The sequence below is a fragment of the Azolla caroliniana genome, unplaced genomic scaffold, assembly GCF_043228905.1.
Source record: "Azolla caroliniana isolate FFs.n. ecotype wild unplaced genomic scaffold, voAzoCaro1.0.p SCAF_6, whole genome shotgun sequence".
Taxonomy (NCBI): domain Eukaryota; kingdom Viridiplantae; phylum Streptophyta; class Polypodiopsida; order Salviniales; family Salviniaceae; genus Azolla; species Azolla caroliniana.
Genome location: NW_028230441.1, coordinates 1282931 through 1304237, shown reverse-complemented (window position 1 = coordinate 1304237; position 21307 = coordinate 1282931). Strand labels below are relative to the sequence as shown.

Below are 21307 nucleotides of genomic sequence, written 5' to 3'. Positions count from 1 at the left end.
GCATTAAATATAGGGAAAAGTACCAGGATACCCCTGGAAGTTCGTCTATTTACCAGAATGCCCCTGGAAGTTTAAAATTTACCAAACTACCCCTATGTCCAAAAAATGACACTTTATAAAGTAATTATACACTCAAATCTTTGGTAAATAGGGCTACTTCGGGTCCATTTCTTCCATCTTTGGTAAATAGCGCTTGTAAATTTGAGTGTATAATTACTTTATAAAGTGTAATTTTTTGGACATAGGGGTAGTTTGGTAAATTTGGAACTTCCAGGGGCATTCTAGTAAATAGACGAACTTCCAGGGGTATCCTGGTACTTTTCCCTTAAATATATGATCAAGGGTACACAATCAACCCATTCATGCGTTTACCTTTGTCAATTCTCCGCCTACACAGTCAATTGCTCCATATGCCAAAGCTCCCTCTAGTTATTTTCCTAATCTTGTCGACCACATCACCTTCATTGGAGTTGATCACCTCATCGGCCCCCAAGGCTTTCAACTCTTCAATTTGCTTCATTACGCCTCACAATGTTGATGGTTTGCACATTGCATTATTAGATTAGATATCTAAAAGAATGAACTACTCAAATTTATATACGTCAGGATGACGTGTGGCTCCTCCAAATAGATTATAAGCTCATAATGGAGACAGGGCACCACATATGTCTCAGGGAGGACAATGTATTCTTGCCACAAACCTTGGTCTCTCACTGAATGGAACCACATGTTGCCCGACTCGCACCTGGGTCACGTTATCCCCTATCTACCTCACAACAACAACAAAAGAAAAATAAGAAAAAGCCAAGAAGATATGAGCAGACAAGCAATTATCTCTCTCTCTCCACAATTATATTACTAGTGTCTCTAAAACCCTACATACAATGAGTCTGAGAATGGAGTATTGTCACCTACTAACTAATTACATGTGTCATGGAACATGAATTGCCAATATGCAAGTCGAACACTCTATTGAGGAAACAATTCCCACGAGTTCCAATAAAGAAAATTGTCACATTAGTACTCCCTTCAACTTTTTGGAAATATGCCCTCACTCCACTTCTTCCAATAAAGAAAATTGTCACATTGGTAGTCCCTTCAAGTAGATATGCTTTCACTCCATTTCTTCCAATAAAGTAAATTACCACATTAGTACTGCCTTCGACTTTTGTCAATATGCTTCACTCCATGCCTATTATCAAATACAAAAGCATTATGCATATCCCAACTATAACGCAATCCCCAATACCTCATAAATAGGAAAAACGATCTCCATATTTGATTTTCGGTCAAGCTGTGCAAATTGTGCAAACACCGATTGTTTAGACATCAAATAACAACGTGATAAAACTTGCCACATTTAAGAAATATAACGCCCAAATCTGACAAGTAATCAAACATTGTATGTAACGATGAGTGTAATGATCTTCCATTTTAAATAGTGCAAAAAAAGCAATTGCCCATTGCTAGTCCACGTCGCTTTAGAGCCTCAATCAAAACTCTCCAAATGAAGACTTTTACTACAACTAGTGATTTAGAATGCCAACTATGTTTTAATATCTACCACCATCCATGATTAGAGTTATGTATTATAAACTCTCTAGTGTTCTCTCCCTCCCTCCCTCTCTCTAGACCATGATCATTCATCAAGATGTGACCTTATGGCTCAATGGCAACTTGCCCAAAACATATAAACATCGATGTGTAAAGGTGTGTTTTTCCTAACAATGATCCTTATACAACAAAAATTATAATTATAAAGACATAACATTTTCTCCTTTTCATTCCTCTCTATGCCCTCATCTTTATTCGCTTGTTCTTAGTTGCTTAGTGTAACAATCAAAATTATGAGCAATGTGCATGAATGACACATAAATTTGAAACTTGCGAGTTACAAATTGATGTTTGTAAGTGTTTGTGTACAACCCTTTGGGGCGGATGCAAGATCTGTTGGGACTCTATATCCTATCGAGGTAAGACTACTATGTTAATAGGGTAAGTAACTAGTTGAACATGGGAAGCTCAAGGAAGTGCTAAATATATAGTGATATGAGCTGACAATGTATTTCCTTCGGTAGCCTAACCATGTTGTAGTGCATGTGAGTATTGTGTTATTATTGTAATCAAAACAACACTCACCAAAAGCATCTACCCAAGTGGGTCGTATAACACTTGGGTGACCATTGAAGAAGTTGAACTAATCACAGTAAAAGGTAATTGCAGTGCGATGGCCACCAGAAACCAACCCTTCACCCACTTGACTATGCCGCCTATCACTAACAGTATTGATTGTACTCAACTACTTCTCCTACTCTCAAAGATAACCAATCTCACCTAGTATCACCCCATCCATGAGGGTTTACACCATTACTTTCTACCTCTCGTCAAATTGACATCCCATCTAGTAACGTAAGTAGCTGATTCACCTCCTAACAACAATTCCAATGTTGTGATGCAAACCAACTTGGGAACTAACTCTAATCACTTGATAGACCAAACGTTGATTTTCAATGGAAACACGTTAGATGTCATCCATATTTAAAGTCTTTTGTACGGAAATTATATGGCATAACAATATGCCTATGCGGAAGAGGTGGTAGAGGGAAACAAATGAGAGAGTGTTGAAGCATTAAACAAGGGTAGAATCAAACTTTCAATATTATGCAATTGGTAGTTATGGGTTGAATCAAACTTTCACCTTGAACCGAACTGTTAAGCCATGCTTTAATGGTTTATTAGTTCTAAAATAATTAAATGGTTTGCTTTGGTTTGACTTATTAATAAATGTTTAGGTTTTAATTTTGTTGAGCGGCAAACTCAACCGGAGCCGGATCGACTGAATAAGCCTGAGCCGGTAAGCGAGATGAATCGGTATGCCGGTGAGCAACCGAGTCAGTAAGTAGTAAGGACCAGTGAGCTGGGGAGCCGGTATGCCGGATCCAATCCGTAACCGGAAGCCTAGTATAGGTTAGACTACTAGCCAGTTATAGTCTCGTCGTTAGTGTCAGATGCTCGTGTGAGCATTGAAGTACATCGTACTTCTAACAGTCCCGTGTGGACTTGTATAAATAGCGCTGATGAACGCGTTGTAGATACAAAGAGCACAGAGTATTCATATAATTTCGAAAAATAGTGTGTCCTGCTCTCCCTCTCTCTGTCTCTCCCGCGTACTCTCTCTCTCTTTGTGTATTGTTCTTTCTAACGCTTCCGCAAGCAATCTTTAACATGGTATCAGAGCACGTGGGTTAAAGAATCTCTACTGCAGACATCTACGCTTGTGAAGGAAACCCTAACAGATCAGAAAACAGACACAAAAGGAGAAATGGACAGAGGTATGGTTACGTCGCTCTCGGTGGAGAAGCTCGACAAAACCAACTACGCATCTTTGTCATACAAGATGCACCAGTACCTGCTTGGGCATGGCTACTGGAGTTATATGGACGGAGTGAACGACTTAGCACCGGAGACGACACACAAGGACTTCCTAGTGTGGGAACAGGCGGCAAGCAGGGTGATGTACTGCTTCGCGTTCAGTGTCGGTGACCAGCTGCTCAGCCATATCCGTGACGCCAAGACACCGAAGGATGCTCGGGGAAACTTGAAAAAGGTCTTCGCCGCAAGCACCATTGCCCGAAAGCTGCAACTCAGACAAGAGTTGAACAATGTTCGACAAAAGAACATGTTGGTGGCAGATTACACATCCCGGATCAAAGGGATCTCTGACTCGCTTGCCTCTACTAACGTCACTGTAGAGGAAGGCGAGATGGTCCAGGTCTGTCTTGGAGGCCTGGCGTCCAAGTTCGGAGCTTTCCGGACTGCGGTTTGTACAAGGGAGAATACGCCCTCATTTTTAGACTTACAGTCGATGCTCCTTGTAGACTTACTCGTTTAACACATCATCTAATTGGCTCAAGACATCAAATGTATTTTTATGACAGGGACTACTAGGCCTACTTGGGTTACGAGAAGGCGGGGCAGAAATTGAGATGGGATTGTCATGAGCACTTACTTGGTTAACTTGTCGTCGTGGTTTATGTGGACAATTCACAACAATATGCCTTGGAGCACCACAATAGAGGCATAGACGATTTGATCGTCGTCGTTGCTTTTCAACATCCAATAATGGTCCTCGATGTCATGTTGTCTCGATCTCCATTGGAGTAGGGCCTTCCACCACACTTGACTTTGATACTTGGGGTGGAATTGCGACCACCGAAGCATATGTTTCTGTTGGTCAGAAGCGTAACATTTGTTGGCGCTCAGAATGCCGCTCAAATAAGCGATTGTCACATCGCACGGCCCAGCTTACTACTTCAGGAAGAGATTTTCGATCATCATGGAAGGTAAGAAGTAAATCCTTCACATCATTGCGCACACCTTGACAAAATTGGTCGATTAATGCCGCCTCGTCCCATGGAATATCATATTCTAGAAGGCGAAAACCTGCAGCATAAGAGGAAGTAGGACGATCTCATTGTCGTAATCGTCGAATTTTGTTTATTGCAGTCCTCATACTATCAGTGTCTCTAAAGTTGGCTTGGAACTCATTAATAAACCCTTCAAATTCTTCTAAAAATGGTGAGTGCTTCTCTAGAAGTGGTGCAAACCACGCTAATGCGGGACCCGTTAACAAGGTACCAACTAGTCCCACACGAGCAACATCAATTGGGTAATGGCTAGGATACAATTTAATCACAAGCCGTACCTTATTTAAAAATCCACGAAATTGAGACCTTGTACCATCAAACTTGGCTAGCAGACTAATCTTGGGTTCCTTCGGCGAGGTTTGAACTTCCACCGCTTGTCGTTGCAATAGAGTTATCTCCACTTGATGCACCCGTTGAAATAAATCTTCATATTGTTGTACTTTCTCAACACTTACTTGTTGTAGGTCTCCCAACAATCTTTGATTTTCATGCTCCAGTGCCACAAATTTGGTTGTTAGCATGTCAAGCTTGGAGACAACACGCACCTATTCTTGCTTGTTGACGAACTCCATAGTTGGAAGAGAAAATTGCTAGATTTGCTTGAATAAGGTTAAGATAAGAAGAAGTTGGAGAAGAAGGAAAGAGAGATATGCGGTATAAATTGTCGAGACTTGAGAATAGGAGAGAGAAAGATAAGATGACAATAGAAGGTATATATATATATATATATATATATATATATATATATATAGAGAGAGAGAGAGAGAGAGAGAGAGAGAGAGAGAACACTAGAACTGGAAAGAGAGTTATATTATAAGAGAGCAAGGATTACAAAGAGTAGGCTAAGGGGCTACAAACTGGTGTTGAACCAAATGAGTTGTGATGAATTAATAGACACCTATTTATAGGTCCTTATGGAGTATTCTAGAATGTTCTAGAATATTTTAGTTATTTAATATAATCATGGAATATCCTAGAATGTTCTAGAATACTCTAGAATGTTCTAGAATACTCTAAATATCTTGGAATAACTAATAATACATTTATTATAACTATACATCATATATGTTATTATAATGGTTAAAGGTCTAACATATAGACCAAGACGTCTTGGGCTCGAATCCTTGTAAGGCCAAAATGTATGTCTTGACATCAACAAGGTCAAATCCCTCCTGCCCGACAAATTCGAAATGAATGACATGTAGGAGCCCCATTACTTCCTCGATATAGAAGTAATTCAGACACTTGTCGAGATCATGATCTCCCAACAAAACTACATCCTCAACTTGCTATACAAGTTTGGGATACTACATCCTCAACTTGCTATACAAGTTTGGGATGACAAAGTGAAACCTATATCAACCCCTCTCGATCCAAACCGGAGACGACACTCCCCACCCGATCATGCACGTCGGAGAAGTCCCTTTGAGCTACGTCAGACAGAGGGGGAAGCTGATGAATGTATTACATGTTCCGACGATCACGAAGAACCTGGTGTCGGTCGGATAGATCGTCGACCGCGGGATGCAGGTGCGGTTTACGCACCTTAGGTGCTTCATTGAGGATGAGTGCGAAGTTATTGCGCAAGGGCGCAGAGATGGGAGGATGTTTATCCTCAACACCAATGACGTCGGCACCGCACTGTTCACCAAAGGACAGAAGGTCGAGTCAGATATCGACCTGTGGCACAAGCGGATCGGCCACATCAACTACCGGAGGCTTCAAGACCTGCAAACGGAACAAGTCGTTTTCGGTTTGCCGAAGTTTAGCGGCCAGAGAGCCCAGATTTTTGAAGCCTGCCAACTCGGGAAGCAACACTGGCTTCCATTCCCCACCGAAAGAAATCGAAGCTTATCCATTCGGATGTCTCGGGACCGGCACAAAATGTTAGCATTGGCGGGAGTCGATATTTTGTCTCCTTCATGGACGACTACATGCGGCATACGTCGATCTACCTCATTGAGCGGAAGAGCGAAGTCTTCGAGAGTTTTCGGAGCCTCCAGAAGATGGTGGAACGGGAATCAGAGAGGAAGATCAAATGTCGACGGTACAGTTAACCGGTACAAGGCCCGATTAGTGGCGTAGGGATATGCGCAGACCCATAGAATCGACTACGACGAGACCTTCGCTCCTATAGCGAAGATGACGACGGTTCGTGTGGTACTGGCGGTTGTTGCGGCAAGGGGGTGGCATCTTCATCAGATGGATGTGAAGAATGCCTCAGTCGGAGGTGAACAAGTCGGCAATATGCCGACTGAGGAAGTCGTTGTACGGCTTGAAGCAAGCCCCCCGTGCTTGGAATGCTAAGATCACGCACTGGTTGCGAAAGATGGGGTTTGGTGCCTCTAAGTCGGACTCTTCCCTGTTCATCCGTCAAGGCTCAAACGGTCTGGTATGTATCTTACTCTATGTTGATGATTTAGTCATCACCGGCCCAAGTCTTCCGGAAATCAACCGCGTCAAGTCCCAGTTGTCGGACGCATTCGATATGAAGGACTTGGGGGACCTTCATTATTTTTTGGGGATCGAGGTGATCCGCACCCCCGACGGCATATTGCTTTCTCAACGCCATTATGTGTTGAATATACTGTACAAGTTCGGCATGACAGAATGCCGACCTATCTCCACACCCCTTGACAGGAATCAGAAGATCCGTCCCAACTCCGGACCAGCCTGTGATGAGAAAAGGTTCCGACAAATAGTTGGAAGCCTGATCTACTGGACCATCACCCGACCCGACATTAGCTATCCGGTCGGAGTGGTAAGCCAATTCATGCAGAAGCCGACCGTGGAGCACCTTCAGTGCGTGCAACGAATACTGAGGTATGTAAGCGGCACTAAGGACCGGGCGCTCTTATACCGGCAAGGTATAACCGAAGAGTTTGTCGGCTACACGGATGCCGACTGGGTTGGCGATGCAACGGATCGTCGCTCAACTTCCAGCTTTATGTTCTCTCTTGGGAGCGCGGCTGTTGCGTGGAGCAGCAAAAAGCAGCCAACAATGGCTCTATCTAGTACTGAGGTTGAATACTGGGGCGCGATCGTTGCCACCTGCGAAGCCATTTGGCTTCGGCGACTACTGCAAGACTTGCGGATCGAGGTACCGACCCCGATCCTGATCTACTGCGATAACCTCAGCAGCATGCAACTCGCCAAAAACCCTGTGTTCCATGCTCGCACAAAGCACATAGAAGTGCATTATCACTTCGTGCGTGAGCGGGTCCTGAGCGGTGAAGTTGAACTACGGTATGTTCACATGGATCGGCAAGTTGCCGACATCTTCACCAAGTCGCTCGGGTCGGACAAGTTGCAGCACTTTACCGAAATGCTTGTTGTTCAGCATCTCGACATGTCGCACTTGAGGGGGAGACGCAAGGGTAAAGACACTACCGAAACGGGCAAAGGCAAAAAAACTGTTGAACCCGTAGGTAAGAGAAGAACCAGTAGAGGTGGAGACAAGAAGAAAAATGAAGCCGAGTCGACGAAGGAAGTCGGCACATCCGAACAGGTCGGAGTGAGCGGCTGTGAAAAAGACGTCTACACTCAGGAAAAGAAGTGCATGCTATGCGGAGGTCATCACGATTGTAATGGCCATGATGCGGAGTCGAATGAAGAATTCGACTTCGGTGAACCGGCTGAAGAAGCCAAGGGAAGCACGGAGAAGGCCAAGACCTGGACGTGGTCCGATGTGGTGAGAGGCCTGAAGCCGAAAATCGAATCGGAGGATACTGATTCGGACAAGAGCTAGAACGAGTCGGAGACAACCGACTCGGATCAAAAGACGGATCCGGATGAGTCGGATCAACGAGAGGCCAAGGAGACACAGACGTAGTGGAAGTCGATGCCATCACGGAGGAACCGACGGATCGGCAAGTGTCGGAGTCATAGCAGCGAAGGAGCTGAGATGGGCCTATTGAGTAGACATGCCGAAGGTCGAGGCGCGCAGAACCAAAGGGGTCGCGACAAACGCGACCGGACTGGACAAGGAACGCGAGCAAGGTGAAGCGACGCCAGGAGAAGTCGGTTGGAAGAACCGGCTGCCACAGAGGTTCACGCTACGACCCTACCTCAGATTGAGCTTGAGGGGGAGTGTTGAGCGGCAAGCTCAACAAGAGCCGGATCGGCTTAATAAGCCTGAGCCGGTAAGTGAGATGAATCGGTATGCCGGTGAGCAACTGAGCCGGTAAGCAATAAGGACCGGTGAGCTCGGGAGCCGGTATGCCGGATCCAATCCGTAATCGGAAGCCTAGTATAGGTTAGACTACTAGCCAGTTATAGTCTCGTAGTTAGTGTCAGATGCTCGTGTGAGCATTGAAGTACACCGTACTTCTAACAATCCCGTGTGGACTTGTATAAATAGCGCTGATGAGCGCGTTGTAGAGACAGAGAGCATAGAGTATTCATATAATTTCGAAAAATAGTGTCCTGCTCTCCCTCTCTCTGTCACTCCCGCGTACTCTCTCTCTCTCTCTCTCTTTGTGTATTGTTCTTTCTAACGCTTCCGCAAGCAATCTTTAACAAATTTGTTTGGTTCTAAAACTCAAGTTTATTGGTTTATCGGTTTAAGTGATTTAGTTTAAAGGTTAAATAGTTTTTTGTTGGCATTTTTCCCTTGAATGGTTTATTAATTTAATGGTTTAATTTATGCCTTTTTTATTGTTTTAATTAATTTAACTTAAACTTATTTAATTTAATGTATTTTTGTTTTAGTTAGGTTTAAATTTTTTATTAAATGGTTACGTTTGGTTTCAACTTTGCCCTAAATGGTTTGGTTTTTATTTTATATAGTTTATTCTGTTCACCAAATTATTTTAGTTTTTGTAATTAGTTTAGCTTAAATAGTTAGGTTTAAATTTTCCCTAAATGGTTTGGTTTTTATTTTATATAATTGAGACGAAAACCGAACCAAGACCATTGGTAGCAATCAAGAAATGTTATCATTTATTCGTTCTTTCTCTCACCTTTGGAATTAACAACTTTTTGTCATTTTAAACAATCCCTCTCACATGTTGGGCACCATATCCTGAATCCTTCACCGTGAGCTAATCATAGAACATAAACCTGGTATCGTTACTTATCCTTCATCACAAACTAATTTAATAACATTTAACATCATATTGTTACTAATCCCTCATAGATCCTAACTGTAACCATGGCAAACACATTTCTTTGTTTAATAGTAAGCTGTCATTTTATGCTCCATCACATCCTTGCCTAATATTAGCTTCATAAGGTAATGCTAACAACGTTTAGCCCTTTTAAAGAAAGTGAATTCAGCAAGCCATTTGCATAGACCATCAACCCAAATACATAACGTCGTTCAAGAAAACTGACAAAACCTTTAAACCCCATGGTTGTTTTCAAAGAAGAGTCTGAACTATGACTTATATTATGTTCAATTTATGAACCATAATTAGTTAGCTCATGAAACTATTAACAATGGAAGGGGACTACTAAACTCTCCCTCTTATATGATTGTAAAACCAACCCTTGCATTTAATGATTTAAAAGTTCCATAATCTATTTCCATGATTTTAAATAAGAAAAAACCAATTAAAACCCTCAAATTACAGATAATGCTACACATTACATTATAAATTTTGATGAGAGATAAGAGAAATTTTTATCTTAAATATATTGAAGATCATTCAAACAATATAATAAGGCTAGGGAAATTAATTATAGTAACATCATGAATTATAGTAACTAACCTTTTTCTGCTTAATTTGAAACTTCTATCTCAAGGCTAATGACAATCATTAATAATAATAATAATAATAATAATAATAATAATAATAATAATAATAATAATAAAGGCAACGAAACTAATGATAATAACATAATATATCACACAACTTGTAATAATATACACATTTTGGAAATCATAGCCATGGCTAAATGACATTTTAATCATTTGCAGCTTATACAATAACCTCAAGAGACTGAAGAAACCAACTAAACATGCTGATGAATCCTATACATACTCAAGGTCATGGTATTTGCTCCCAACAAAGTTGTTTGTGGGTCATGGCACAAATTTCCTAAATTGAAGACTTAGATGGCACAAACAAGAAAGATTGAATTAGATGGCACGAACAAGAATTAGACAACCATCATCATCTATGTTGGATTTACAATCTCCAATACTGTGTAGCTGATCAATAATGTTGCATAGTGTGCAAATCAATCACAATACTCTACCAGTTACCCTAAATTAGTATGAATCATCTTGAAAATATCTAGATATATTGGATTTACGATCTCCAATTCTGTGTGTAGCTGATCAGTAATGTTGCGTAGTGTGCAAATCAATCACAATACTCTACCAGTTACCCTAAATTAGTGTAAATCATCTTGAAAATATCTAGATATATAACCTCAATCACCTCATAATTTAATATTGACAATATCACATGATAGTTTGTGGACATACTTTCTAGTGCGAATGTCATCTTTTTGAGCTGGTTAAATGACGATAACTGTAGATGCCAAATTTCAAAAGAATAGACAAGGAAGTTCAGCATTCAAACTTCAAAGCATGCAAAGTTCACGTGCAACAAATAGTATTGACTACTTTTCACCAATATTCTATCATGCATTCTAATAATTCTTATTCTGCTACTCGCTCACCAACAGGACTTTTCCACCACGCCTCATTTCCTGCATCCGATAAATGCAATTTTAATACAAAAAAAAACATGAACTTTTTTTTTTGACATATTGATTAATAAGACAGCATTACCAAGCTTTTCTTGACTGCATCCTTGACCTGATCTAAGGTGTATTTCCCTCCTATCAATGGATCTATCACCTTCTCGCTTAAAAGGCTAATGGCGTGACCCATGAACTCCTTCTGTTCATTAGGGGAGAGTTGACTAAGATATGTGCTTAACCAAAACCCATGAACCTTGATTCCGCGGAAGATAAGGTCAGAGAGTCCCACTACTGCATTCATTGATGAAAGGAGCCCGTATATAAGCACCACGCCATCATCTCGGACCGATTCAACAACAATCTATAGTGACAAACAAAAACCAACATTGGGCACACTTTATCTGTAGTAATGACTAACATCATATCTTGATATTACCCAACATCAGGAACAATTTAGCATTGGTCTTAACCAAGATTGGGCACACTATATCCTTACCTTTATTATTAACCACACATAGGCATACTTTAATATTTTAGTATTAAATAAATGATCATCAATATATCTTCCAATCATTCGTGTGGATAACCTTAGTTAATTCTCCTCCAACACAATCGATTGCCCCGTATGCCAACTTTCCTCCAGTTATGTTCCTAATCTTCTCGACCACATCACCTTCATTCGAATTGATCACCTCATTGGCCCCCAAGGCTTTCAGCTCTTCAATTTGTTCATTGCATCGCACAATGTTGATGGTCTACACATTTCATTATTAGACCAAGCAATTTTAGATAGTTCCAAAGAGACAGTTAGGTCATTATGGATGCAATGTGGATAGTCTTTACTTTAAATCCTTGATGGTGTGCATATTGGATGAACATGCGGCCTAAGATTGAGGCTGCAGCAGTTTGGAGAATATACTCCCCTTTGGGAGGGTTCAATGTTCGTAAGAGCCCAATGACTGGAAAAAAGAAAGACACATTCAAGTCAGTGGTTACAGAAACCTACATATGTACATATACACACATACATTGGCATATGTGCATGCACATACATCCATGTACATCTATCCATACGCATATGGATCTGCATACATGTAGATACATATACATTGGCATGAGTACATCTATTGTACGCTGCATACATATGTGCACATATGTGTGTATACATTAGACGTCACGTGTAAAAGTATATACATTATCAGATGCATATAGATATACATGACATACACACAATTCTATACGATATGCATCAATATACCTAGCAAATTGAAACATCAATTACCTGTAAAAGGATTGACAACAAACTGGGCTGCAGCTTCGTTGGTAATGGTGTCAGGTATAGGCACCACATGTGTCTCAGGGAGGACAATGTATTCTTGCCACGTGCCTTGGCCTGTGAGATCAGGTCTCTGAATGAGTGGAACCACACGTTGCCCAACTTGAACCTGGCTCACATTCTCGCCGACCTACCTCACAACAACAACAACAACAACAGGTAGAAAACACAAGGTAGAGAAATGAGGAGGGTCAGAAAAGAAAAGTGGGATGGACAGAAGGAGGGTTTCGTTGATCTGTTTTGCTTTTTTTACTTGAGAGATGATGCCCATGCCTTCTAAGCCCGGGGTGCTGGGGAAGTGATTGGGGCGCCATCCAGGGTACTGGCCCTTCAACGACAGCACGTCCGATGGGTTAACAGGCCGACACAAGACGCGAACCAACACCTGGAAAGGCCCCGGAACAGGGATCTCTCTACAGGATGTAACCTTACAAGCTTCCCATGGCTCCTCTGCGTTGTATCCTACCACCTCCACCGCACGATGCATGATATTGAGGATAGATTGTGGAGAGACAGGGACAGGGACAGGGACAGGATAGGAGGAGTCTATCTATGGAACACAACACAGAACAGAGAACACAGAGAACAGAGAACAGAGCACAGAGAAGCTAATAAGGTTGAGGAAGATTTTATTTTATTTGTGTGTGAGAAAGATGACAAACATATGTACATGTACATATAGGGTACATTTTCCGGTTGCTAAAAAAGCCATGCATTTGAGTACACACACATAAAGACATGATTTCCATCAAAAACCACCCCAAGTTTTTTGTCACTGTCTTAAGTGGGTTTTCATCGATAGTGCTAGAGCTCTGCCCACCCCCATCGTATCATCATGTCGTGTTTTTTATTACCTTAGGTATTGGGGGATTTGCTTTAATGGGACCATGAGAAATGTGTTCTTGTTTGATGGACTTTGTGGAGTACCATAACAATTCCGTAACCTCAAAGGAAAGTTCATTTGGCAATTCTCACAACTATGTCGTTGTATGGGGACATTGTCCCAATATGAGGTAGATTTATATTATCTAGTATTACAACACTTAGAGAAGGTTTACCTTGCCATATTGCTACTAATGAAGTAGTGGAGAATCGAGACAACACGGGTTGTATTATCATCTTGTTTCGATAACAGACATATATTTACGAAAATAACGAAAGAGAGAGACGTTTTTCAGGTTTTAAGTATTTATTTATATAAATAATAGTGATAGGTTGATTGGTTGATTACTAAGCAATACGTTTCTCCTTTTCAATCATTCATGTAATGAAAGTTGTCTATGATGGCCGTGGGAACTTTGCCACATTGAATGCCAATGTGACGAAAAGACTATGTATTTCTGCATTGGAATTTTGTAATGCTAAAGGGCATCACTCATGAAATCATGTATAACTAGCACCGTAACCATGTATGATACCTTGTCTTTGGAACAGTGATTGCTACCGTTTGATAAATATCCATTCTAGAATTATATACAAGAGGATGTCTCCAATGTCATGTCACTCATGATAGCTCCGATCTTATGAAGGTATGCGCATAGGGCTTGTGCATCATGCTAGTATTGGAGACATGCACAAGAAAGAGCAATGACTCTAGAAATCATCCCTCTTTATGAACATAACCTTGGCTTTGGTTGAGATGTGTACTTGTACAACATCTCAAATATCCCTAATGTAGTATTTTTGCACGAATAATCTTTTGAGATTCATTACCCAAGTGGGTCAATGAATGTCAACACATCTTCCTCAAGAGGGCCTCTATATGTCTGCTTGTCTCTCCATTGTTGGATCCACAATTTTTTGTGGTTATGGTGGTACCTCATTGGATCAAAGCACACCATCATCTCGTGTATGCTTGTGCATGGGGTTCTTTATACTATGCATATCATCCTCAATAATAAAGATGGATGTGTGTATTTGTCAACATTGCTTTTAGAAAAGTAACATTGTCAATCAAACCCCTTTGAAATAAAAATTAAATATTGTAAACTGTTATTTGGCTGGTTCCATCGTGAATCGTGTGTCTAGGACCACCTCCAAACATAATTCGTAGTGATGAGGAAATATAGATTTTTTGTATGTTGCTTCATTGAGTTTAGCACTAATTATTCCAAAATATCCCCATTGTAGCCACTAAGGTTCTATTCTAGTTTCCTTTTCTTGATTGAATGGCCACTCTCTTGATGTAATTCATAATGATGAGGAAATAGTGATTTATAGTATGTCTCTTGTTTGGGTTTCCATCTAGTGATTTCAAAATATCCGCCCTCAACGAAGATTCTAATTTTCCTTTCCTTTTCTTGATTGAATAGCCATGTGATATTATTTCAAAGAGTGGTTTTTGTGTTTATGATATAGACGCCTTTTCAAGCATTGAAGGATGACAAAGTTCATTATATGAAGAGTTTTATTTAAGAAAACTCTTTTAATATAATCATGGAAAAATATTAAACAACGTCCTTCATGCAAGTGACAAGCTTTGATTTTGCCTTTTGTAATATTAAAATGGTTAAAGCTATGGTTTTACGATCCATCCATTCGAAATTATTAAATGGTTTGGTTTCGATTTGTTTTGGTTCTCAAACTAAGATTTATTAGTTTATCGGTTTAATGGATTATCAATTTTTACTAAAAAAAATTATTTCCTTAATGGTTTAATATTTTAATTAATTACTGGTTAAATTAATTATTTTTTCATTTAATTATTTGGTTTTAAGGCCAAGATATCCAACTGAACCAAGCACATACTTAGTACTCATGAAGTTCATCGACAAGAACCCAATTCTCAACATTTAAGTATACCATACACCCCAATGCCTAAGATAGTCAAACCAACCCTTATACCAAGGAGAGAGTAAAGTTATGACACCCTCAATAAAAACTCATTGAAAATGTGACATAACAATTCTAGTTAATGATGCTTAGATTTGTGACATAGCAACCCAAATAACTTACTATGCATGTGTTGAACTGTATTCGGCACCTTTATCAACCATTTTACAGAAAAATGAACCAATTGAAATGTGTCTTTGTTTTACAATTGTTGAGAGTCAAACTCACCTTCCCCAATGTAACGACTTTCAAACTGGCAATGGACACACTAGGTTTAGGCAAGTTTTGTAAATAGTAGAAAGCTTAGTTGCCCTAAGTTAGTTGGTATTTAAACCAACTCTTTTGTAATGTAGTTTAATGTATACAATTACATGTATGTTTGGTTGAGTTGAGAATCAAACTCAACTTCTTTAGTGTGGGAACACACCTTAGGAATAACCAAGCGTGTGAACATCCCACCACTCTGTATCATAACTAATGTGTCATAAAAGTTAAGTCCTATGACACATAGTTACTAGGTAGTTTAGTCTCCACTTCCTTTCCAAGAGGTGGTTGTAGTGAGAGAACATAGAGAGAAGGTGTTGGTCTTTAGAGTATAATTTGGAGGAGAAGTGTGGACGAGGAAAGAGTTGGAACAGATGAATATTATGTAAATATTAGGGAAATGAAGAATCCGAATAGTTGTACCAATCCGGATCCGCACCGATTAAGTAGCCGGTAGCCGGTAAGGCACCGTTTTGGAATCTATATTGGATGCCTATAAAAGGATCCGGATCGATGTTTAAATCTTACGGAAGTAATACAATTTAAGTGTGCTTTGTTGATAACCTTATCGTCTCCTTTGTGTACTTGTTGTCTATGTTGTAACTATTAATCATACGCGTGTAATTAAGAATCGAAAACATATTAAGCGGTCCCAAAAGGCAATACGGTAGTAGCTGGAGTGTTACGTATAACTTGTCGAATCAGTACCGGATATTCATCCATATCCCAACCACCCCTTTGGAGACGTGTTTCGAATATGACACCCTATCCACCCGTTTGGAGACGTGTTCCGAATATGACACCCTATGTTTACGGCTAGTCCTGGTAAGATAAACACTCGATTGTTATCATCCTGTACGTGGATGATCTAGTCATTGGAGAGGAGAATATAAATGATATCAACTGTCATGAAGACATACATTTTGGCCTTACAAGGATTCGAGCCCAAGACGTCTTGGTCTATATGTTAGACCTTTAACCATTATAATAACATATATGATGTATTGTTATAATAAATGTATTATTAGTTATCACAAGATTTTTAGAGTATTCTAGAACATTCTAGGATATTCCATGATTATATTAAATATCATAAATATCATAAATATTCTAGAACATTCTAGAATACTCCATAAGGACCTATAAATAGGTGTCTATTCATTCATCACAACTCATTCGGTTCAACACCAGTTTGTAGCCCCTTAGCCTACTCTTTGTAATCCTTGCTCTCACCCGAGAGACCCGGGTTCATCTCCAGCAATGGAACCACAACTAGGGACGGACGTTACATGCCTAGGGTTGTCCAACCAAATGGCTCCGATTTTGGCTGGACTTACTCGTTTAACACATCATCTAATTGGCTCAAGACATCAAATGTATTTTTATGACAGGGACTACTAGGCCTACTTGGGTTACGAGAAGGCGGGGCAGAAATTGAGATGGGATTGTCATGAGCACTTACTTGGTTAACTTGTCGTCGTGGTTTATGTGGACAATTCACAACAATATGCCTTGGAGCACCACAATAGAGGCATAGACGATTTGATCGTCGTCGTTGCTTTTCAACATCCAATAATGGTCCTCGATGTCATGTTGTCTCGATTTCCATTGGAGTGGGGCCTTCCACCACACTTGACTTTGATACTTGGGGTGGAATTGCGACCACCGAAGCATATGTTTCTGTTGGTCAGAAGCGTAACATTTGTTGGCGCTCAGAATGCTGCTCAAATAAGCGATTGTCACATCGCACGACCCAGCTTACTACTTCAAGAAGAGATTTTGGATCATCATGGAAGGTAAGAAGTAAATCCTTCACATCATTGCGCACACCTTGACAAAATTGGTCGATTAATGCTGCCTCGTCCCATGGAATATCATATTCTAGAAGGCGAAAATCTGCAGCATAAGAGGAAGTAGGACGATCTCATTGTCGTAATCGCCGAATTTTGTTTATTGCGGTCCTCATACTATCAGTGTCTCTAAAGTTGGCTTGGAACTCATTAATAAACCCTTCAAATTCTTCTAAAAATGGTGAGTGCTTCTCTAGGAGTGGTGCAAACCACGCTAATGCGGGACACGTTAACAAGGTACCAACTAGTCCCACACGAGCAACATCAGTTGGGTAATGGCTAGGATGCAATTTAATCACAAGCCGTACCTTATTTAAAAATCCACGAAATTGAGACCTTGTACCATCAAACTTGGCTAGCAGACTAATCTTGGGTTCCTTCGGCGAGGTTTGAACTTCCACTGCTTGTCGTTGCAATAGAGTCATCTCCACTTGATGCACCCGTTGAGATAAATCTTCATATTGTTGTACTTTCTCAACACTTACTTGTTGTAGGTCTCCCAACAATCTTTGATTTTCATGCTCCAGTGCCACAAATTTGGTTGTTAGCATGTCGAGCTTGGAGAGAACACGCACCTATTCTTGTTTGTTGACGGACTCCATAGTTGCGAGAGAAAATTGCTAGATTTGCTTGAATAAGGTTAAGATAAGAAGAAGTTGGAGAAGAAGGAAAGAGAGATATGCGGTATAAATTGTCGAGACTTGAGAATAGGAGAGAGAAAGATAAGATGACAATAGAAGGTATATATATATATATATATATATAGAGAGAGAGAGAGAGAGAGAGAGAGAGAGAGAGAGAGAGAGAGAACACTAGAACTGGAAAGAGAGTTATATTATAAGAGAGCAAGGATTACAAAGAGTAGGCTAAGGGGCTACAAACTGGTGTTGAACCAAATGAGTTGTGATGAATGAATAGACACCTATTTATAGGTCCTTATGGAGTATTCTAGAATGTTCTAGAATATTTTAGTTATTTAATATAATCATGGAATATCCTAGAATGTTCTAGAATACTCTAAATATCTTGGAATAACTAATAATACATTTATTATAACTATACATCATATATGTTATTATAATGGTTAAAGGTCTAACATATAGACCAAGACGTCTTGGGCTCGAATCCTTGTAAGGCCAAAATGGCTTTCACACTAGCAATGGACACACTAGGTTTGGGCTAGTTTTATAAATAGTTGAAAGGCCAGTTGGCCTAAGTGTTGAGGATAGTACCGATTATTACTCTTTCGTATGCCGGTGCAAGGATCAAGACGACAATACACAAACGAAAAATAGAAAACAGAAGTACAGAGACACATATATTTAACGTGGAAAACCCTTAAAAGGGAAAAACCACAGGAGCCCACAGAGTCCAAATGGATCACTATATCGAGAGGAAATACACCAATAAGAATCTCAAGGCAATGACCTTGAGTTCTTCTTCGTCTGATAGACGACTGCAGAGATACAACTTTCTCTAAGTTTGGTTACAAAGGCAACTACACACTATATCTACTTACAACAATAATGATTCTACTTTCTAACAACTTGCCCTAAGTATATTTATACTCAAGTTCATATATGACTATTTACAAATCTAGCCTCAAGTCGACTTCAACTTCGGCTGACTCGGCTATTAGCCAAATCGATTAGTCGAGTTTTCAGTCACTCGATTTTTCAGTCAAGGTCGACTAATCCACCCCGTAGTACTCACTCTCTCTTGTTAATACAAATTGTTGTTCTCTGTCCCTAAGTTCACTCACTCTCTCTCCTTTTGTCTTAGTACTCACACACATACAATTTCCTTCCACTGCACAAGATCACCTACATTGTCCATTTCTTTACAACAATCATCGCCAAAGGCAACCAACCCACCATTGCATGCCAAAGAAACACCCTCCCACAAAATGGAGGATAAGATTGTCATCCCACATCTAAAATTAGACACCTCCATGTTACGCATTTGAGACATTCTTCACTAACCAAACTTTACCTTCCACCAACTTATGATATACATAATTAGTTTGTGCTATGTATATGAGACATTCTTCACTAACCAAACTTTACCTTCAACCAACTTACGACATACATAATTAGTTTGCACCTCAAATATCAATGTTTTACTATGAAATTACCAATCTTTTCTTGATTCCTCTACTACCAACTCTAGAATCAAGGTTGCTAGACGAAATACAAAATTTGATTGCCAAATATAACAATAATACCCTTGAGGTATATGAAACATAGTTCCCATCACTTGGAAGGGTGTGATTGTTTTTCTGACTCTAAAATAACATTTTTAGTAGTTACCAAGCCAAGCCATTGTCATTCAATTGAAGCTTGACTTGTGACTTTCTTTTCCATCCCAATGGAGGAATTGTAAGGATGCAATACCTCTATTGATATTCATTGTGTTGCCAATCAAACAATTTCAAATAGAATAAAAACAATGGAACCATAATAGATTTTGTGTGATTCCATCACTCAACATTTATATATCAACAACTTAACTACTTATAAGTTTCATGATCCGATAATGATATTTCCATCGATGCTAAGGATACAAGTGTAGGTGGAAGAGAAGGCAAAAGTGGAAAAGCTAATAAAATCTAAAGCCTTGTGGCTAGTGTGGAAAGTGCCAAAACATAGTATAAGACTATAAAGATAGTATACTTGTTAAGCACTTTACTCTAAGACTTACACTAATCCTCTTCTATGTGACTATGGTGTATCATAAGTAATCGAAGCTTGTATCACTCATTTATTGTGCATTGTGTATCGTTAACTGACTAGGTGAAACCATCAATCCACACTGTAATGGCACTATATAGCTTCCTCATTATAAATACTATTTAAGAGATAAAGGAAGAGGTTACTTATGTCATCATTATATATTAGAGTGACTAACTCGAGATTGCTTGACCATTCTTGCTCCTTTCAACAACCAAAGGGTAAACGATGATCTGACCTTGACACATGACCTTAGTATGGGGCATCAACTCCTAGGATAACTCATTTGTTTTTGTGAATTAAATTTTCTTTGTATAATCAGTTTTTGTTTGTGTTTATTTTTCTCATAATCACTTTATTATATTAATTATGTGATTACTAGCTAATCACCTTATCTCTTTTTTAATGTTTTTCACCTCATTTATGCTATCATTTTTTTCCCCTCACAGATCAAGCACAAGAGGTACTATAATAGGCATAAGGAATTCCTTCAACTTCATGTCAAAGAAGTAAAGATCTATTTACAAACTCTTTTATTTCTTCACCTATCTCTTGATTTTAGAGCGTGGATAAGAAATCATTTCTTGATGAGAAAAGGATTTTCATATGAACAATCATTTCTTAACAGGAAATCATTTCTCGATTGAAATTGGAATTTTTCAAATCTAAAAAGAGAATTTTGGAATGAATAGAATGTTGGAAGGGAAAACATCTTGACAAATCATAAATCAATTATGACCAAGTACAAGAGCATCACAGTTGTTGTCATCATACATAGCTGACTCATGACCTTGTTTATGTATTGAGTATTACAAAGTGAGTAGAGGGACATACGCCCATGCGACAAAGGTGGTGTATCATGTTGGAAATTCTAAACGGTTCCTTTACGTTACAAGCCCGTTGAACATTAATCATTGTTGCCCATAAAGAGTGCTTCTGACCTTGAACTTATTGTCTCACAACTAAACAGATGTGTCCTACGGCCTTCTTCAATTGGCAATCCTTCTCTTGTCCTCGTCACAATAAAAGCCATTGAAGTTGGTTGCTCTTGCTTAGGAAGACCTTCATCAACAAATACGTCTTTATCCATGATCTCGACATCCAATTAATAATGCCATGATGTGAGGAGTGCACATGAGAAAATGAGCTAAACTATTTGCATATAAGGGATTGAGGGACAAGAAGTATGAAAAGGAGGTGAAGAGACAAGACGAA

General features: G+C 39.6%; 2 protein-coding genes across 2 annotated transcripts; both read right to left on the bottom strand.

The window, feature by feature from the left end:
* Positions 1 to 10897: 10897 nt before the first annotated feature.
* On the bottom strand, positions 10898 to 12933 carry LOC147862444 (uncharacterized). The gene is made up of 6 exons (XM_087320650.1): positions 12671 to 12933; positions 12364 to 12547; positions 11925 to 12040; positions 11669 to 11836; positions 11170 to 11442; positions 10898 to 11087 (listed from the first exon to the last, which is right to left on the bottom strand). Exons 1-6 carry the CDS (start codon positions 12902 to 12904, stop codon positions 11046 to 11048), a joined length of 1017 nt encoding a protein of 338 aa, XP_087176776.1. The 5' UTR covers positions 12905 to 12933; the 3' UTR covers positions 10898 to 11045.
* Positions 12934 to 17200: 4267 nt separating this feature from the next.
* Positions 17201 to 17788, bottom strand: LOC147862443 (uncharacterized). Its single transcript, XM_087321104.1, has 2 exons — positions 17482 to 17788; positions 17201 to 17409 (listed from the first exon to the last, which is right to left on the bottom strand). Exons 1-2 carry the CDS (start codon positions 17786 to 17788, stop codon positions 17201 to 17203), a joined length of 516 nt encoding a protein of 171 aa, XP_087177230.1.
* Positions 17789 to 21307: the final 3519 nt, after the last annotated feature.

Bases quoted from the DNA above. Each gene is read 5' to 3' on its own strand.
- LOC147862444 (XM_087320650.1), bottom strand. From the start codon at position 12,904: ATGCATCGTGCGGTGGAGGTGGTAGGATACAACGCAGAGGAGCCATGG. The intron at 12,548-12,670 runs GTAAAAAAAGCA...GTTGTGAGGTAG, and splicing joins GCATGGGCATCATCTCTCAA to GTCGGCGAGAATGTGAGCCA. The intron at 12,041-12,363 runs GTAATTGATGTT...TCTTTTTTCCAG, and splicing joins TGTTGTCAATCCTTTTACAG to TCATTGGGCTCTTACGAACA.
- LOC147862443 (XM_087321104.1), bottom strand. From the start codon at position 17,788: ATGACTCTATTGCAACGACAAGCAGTGGAAGTTCAAACCTCGCCGAAG. The intron at 17,410-17,481 runs GTATGAGGACCG...CTTATGCTGCAG, and splicing joins CAACTTTAGAGACACTGATA to ATTTTCGCCTTCTAGAATAT.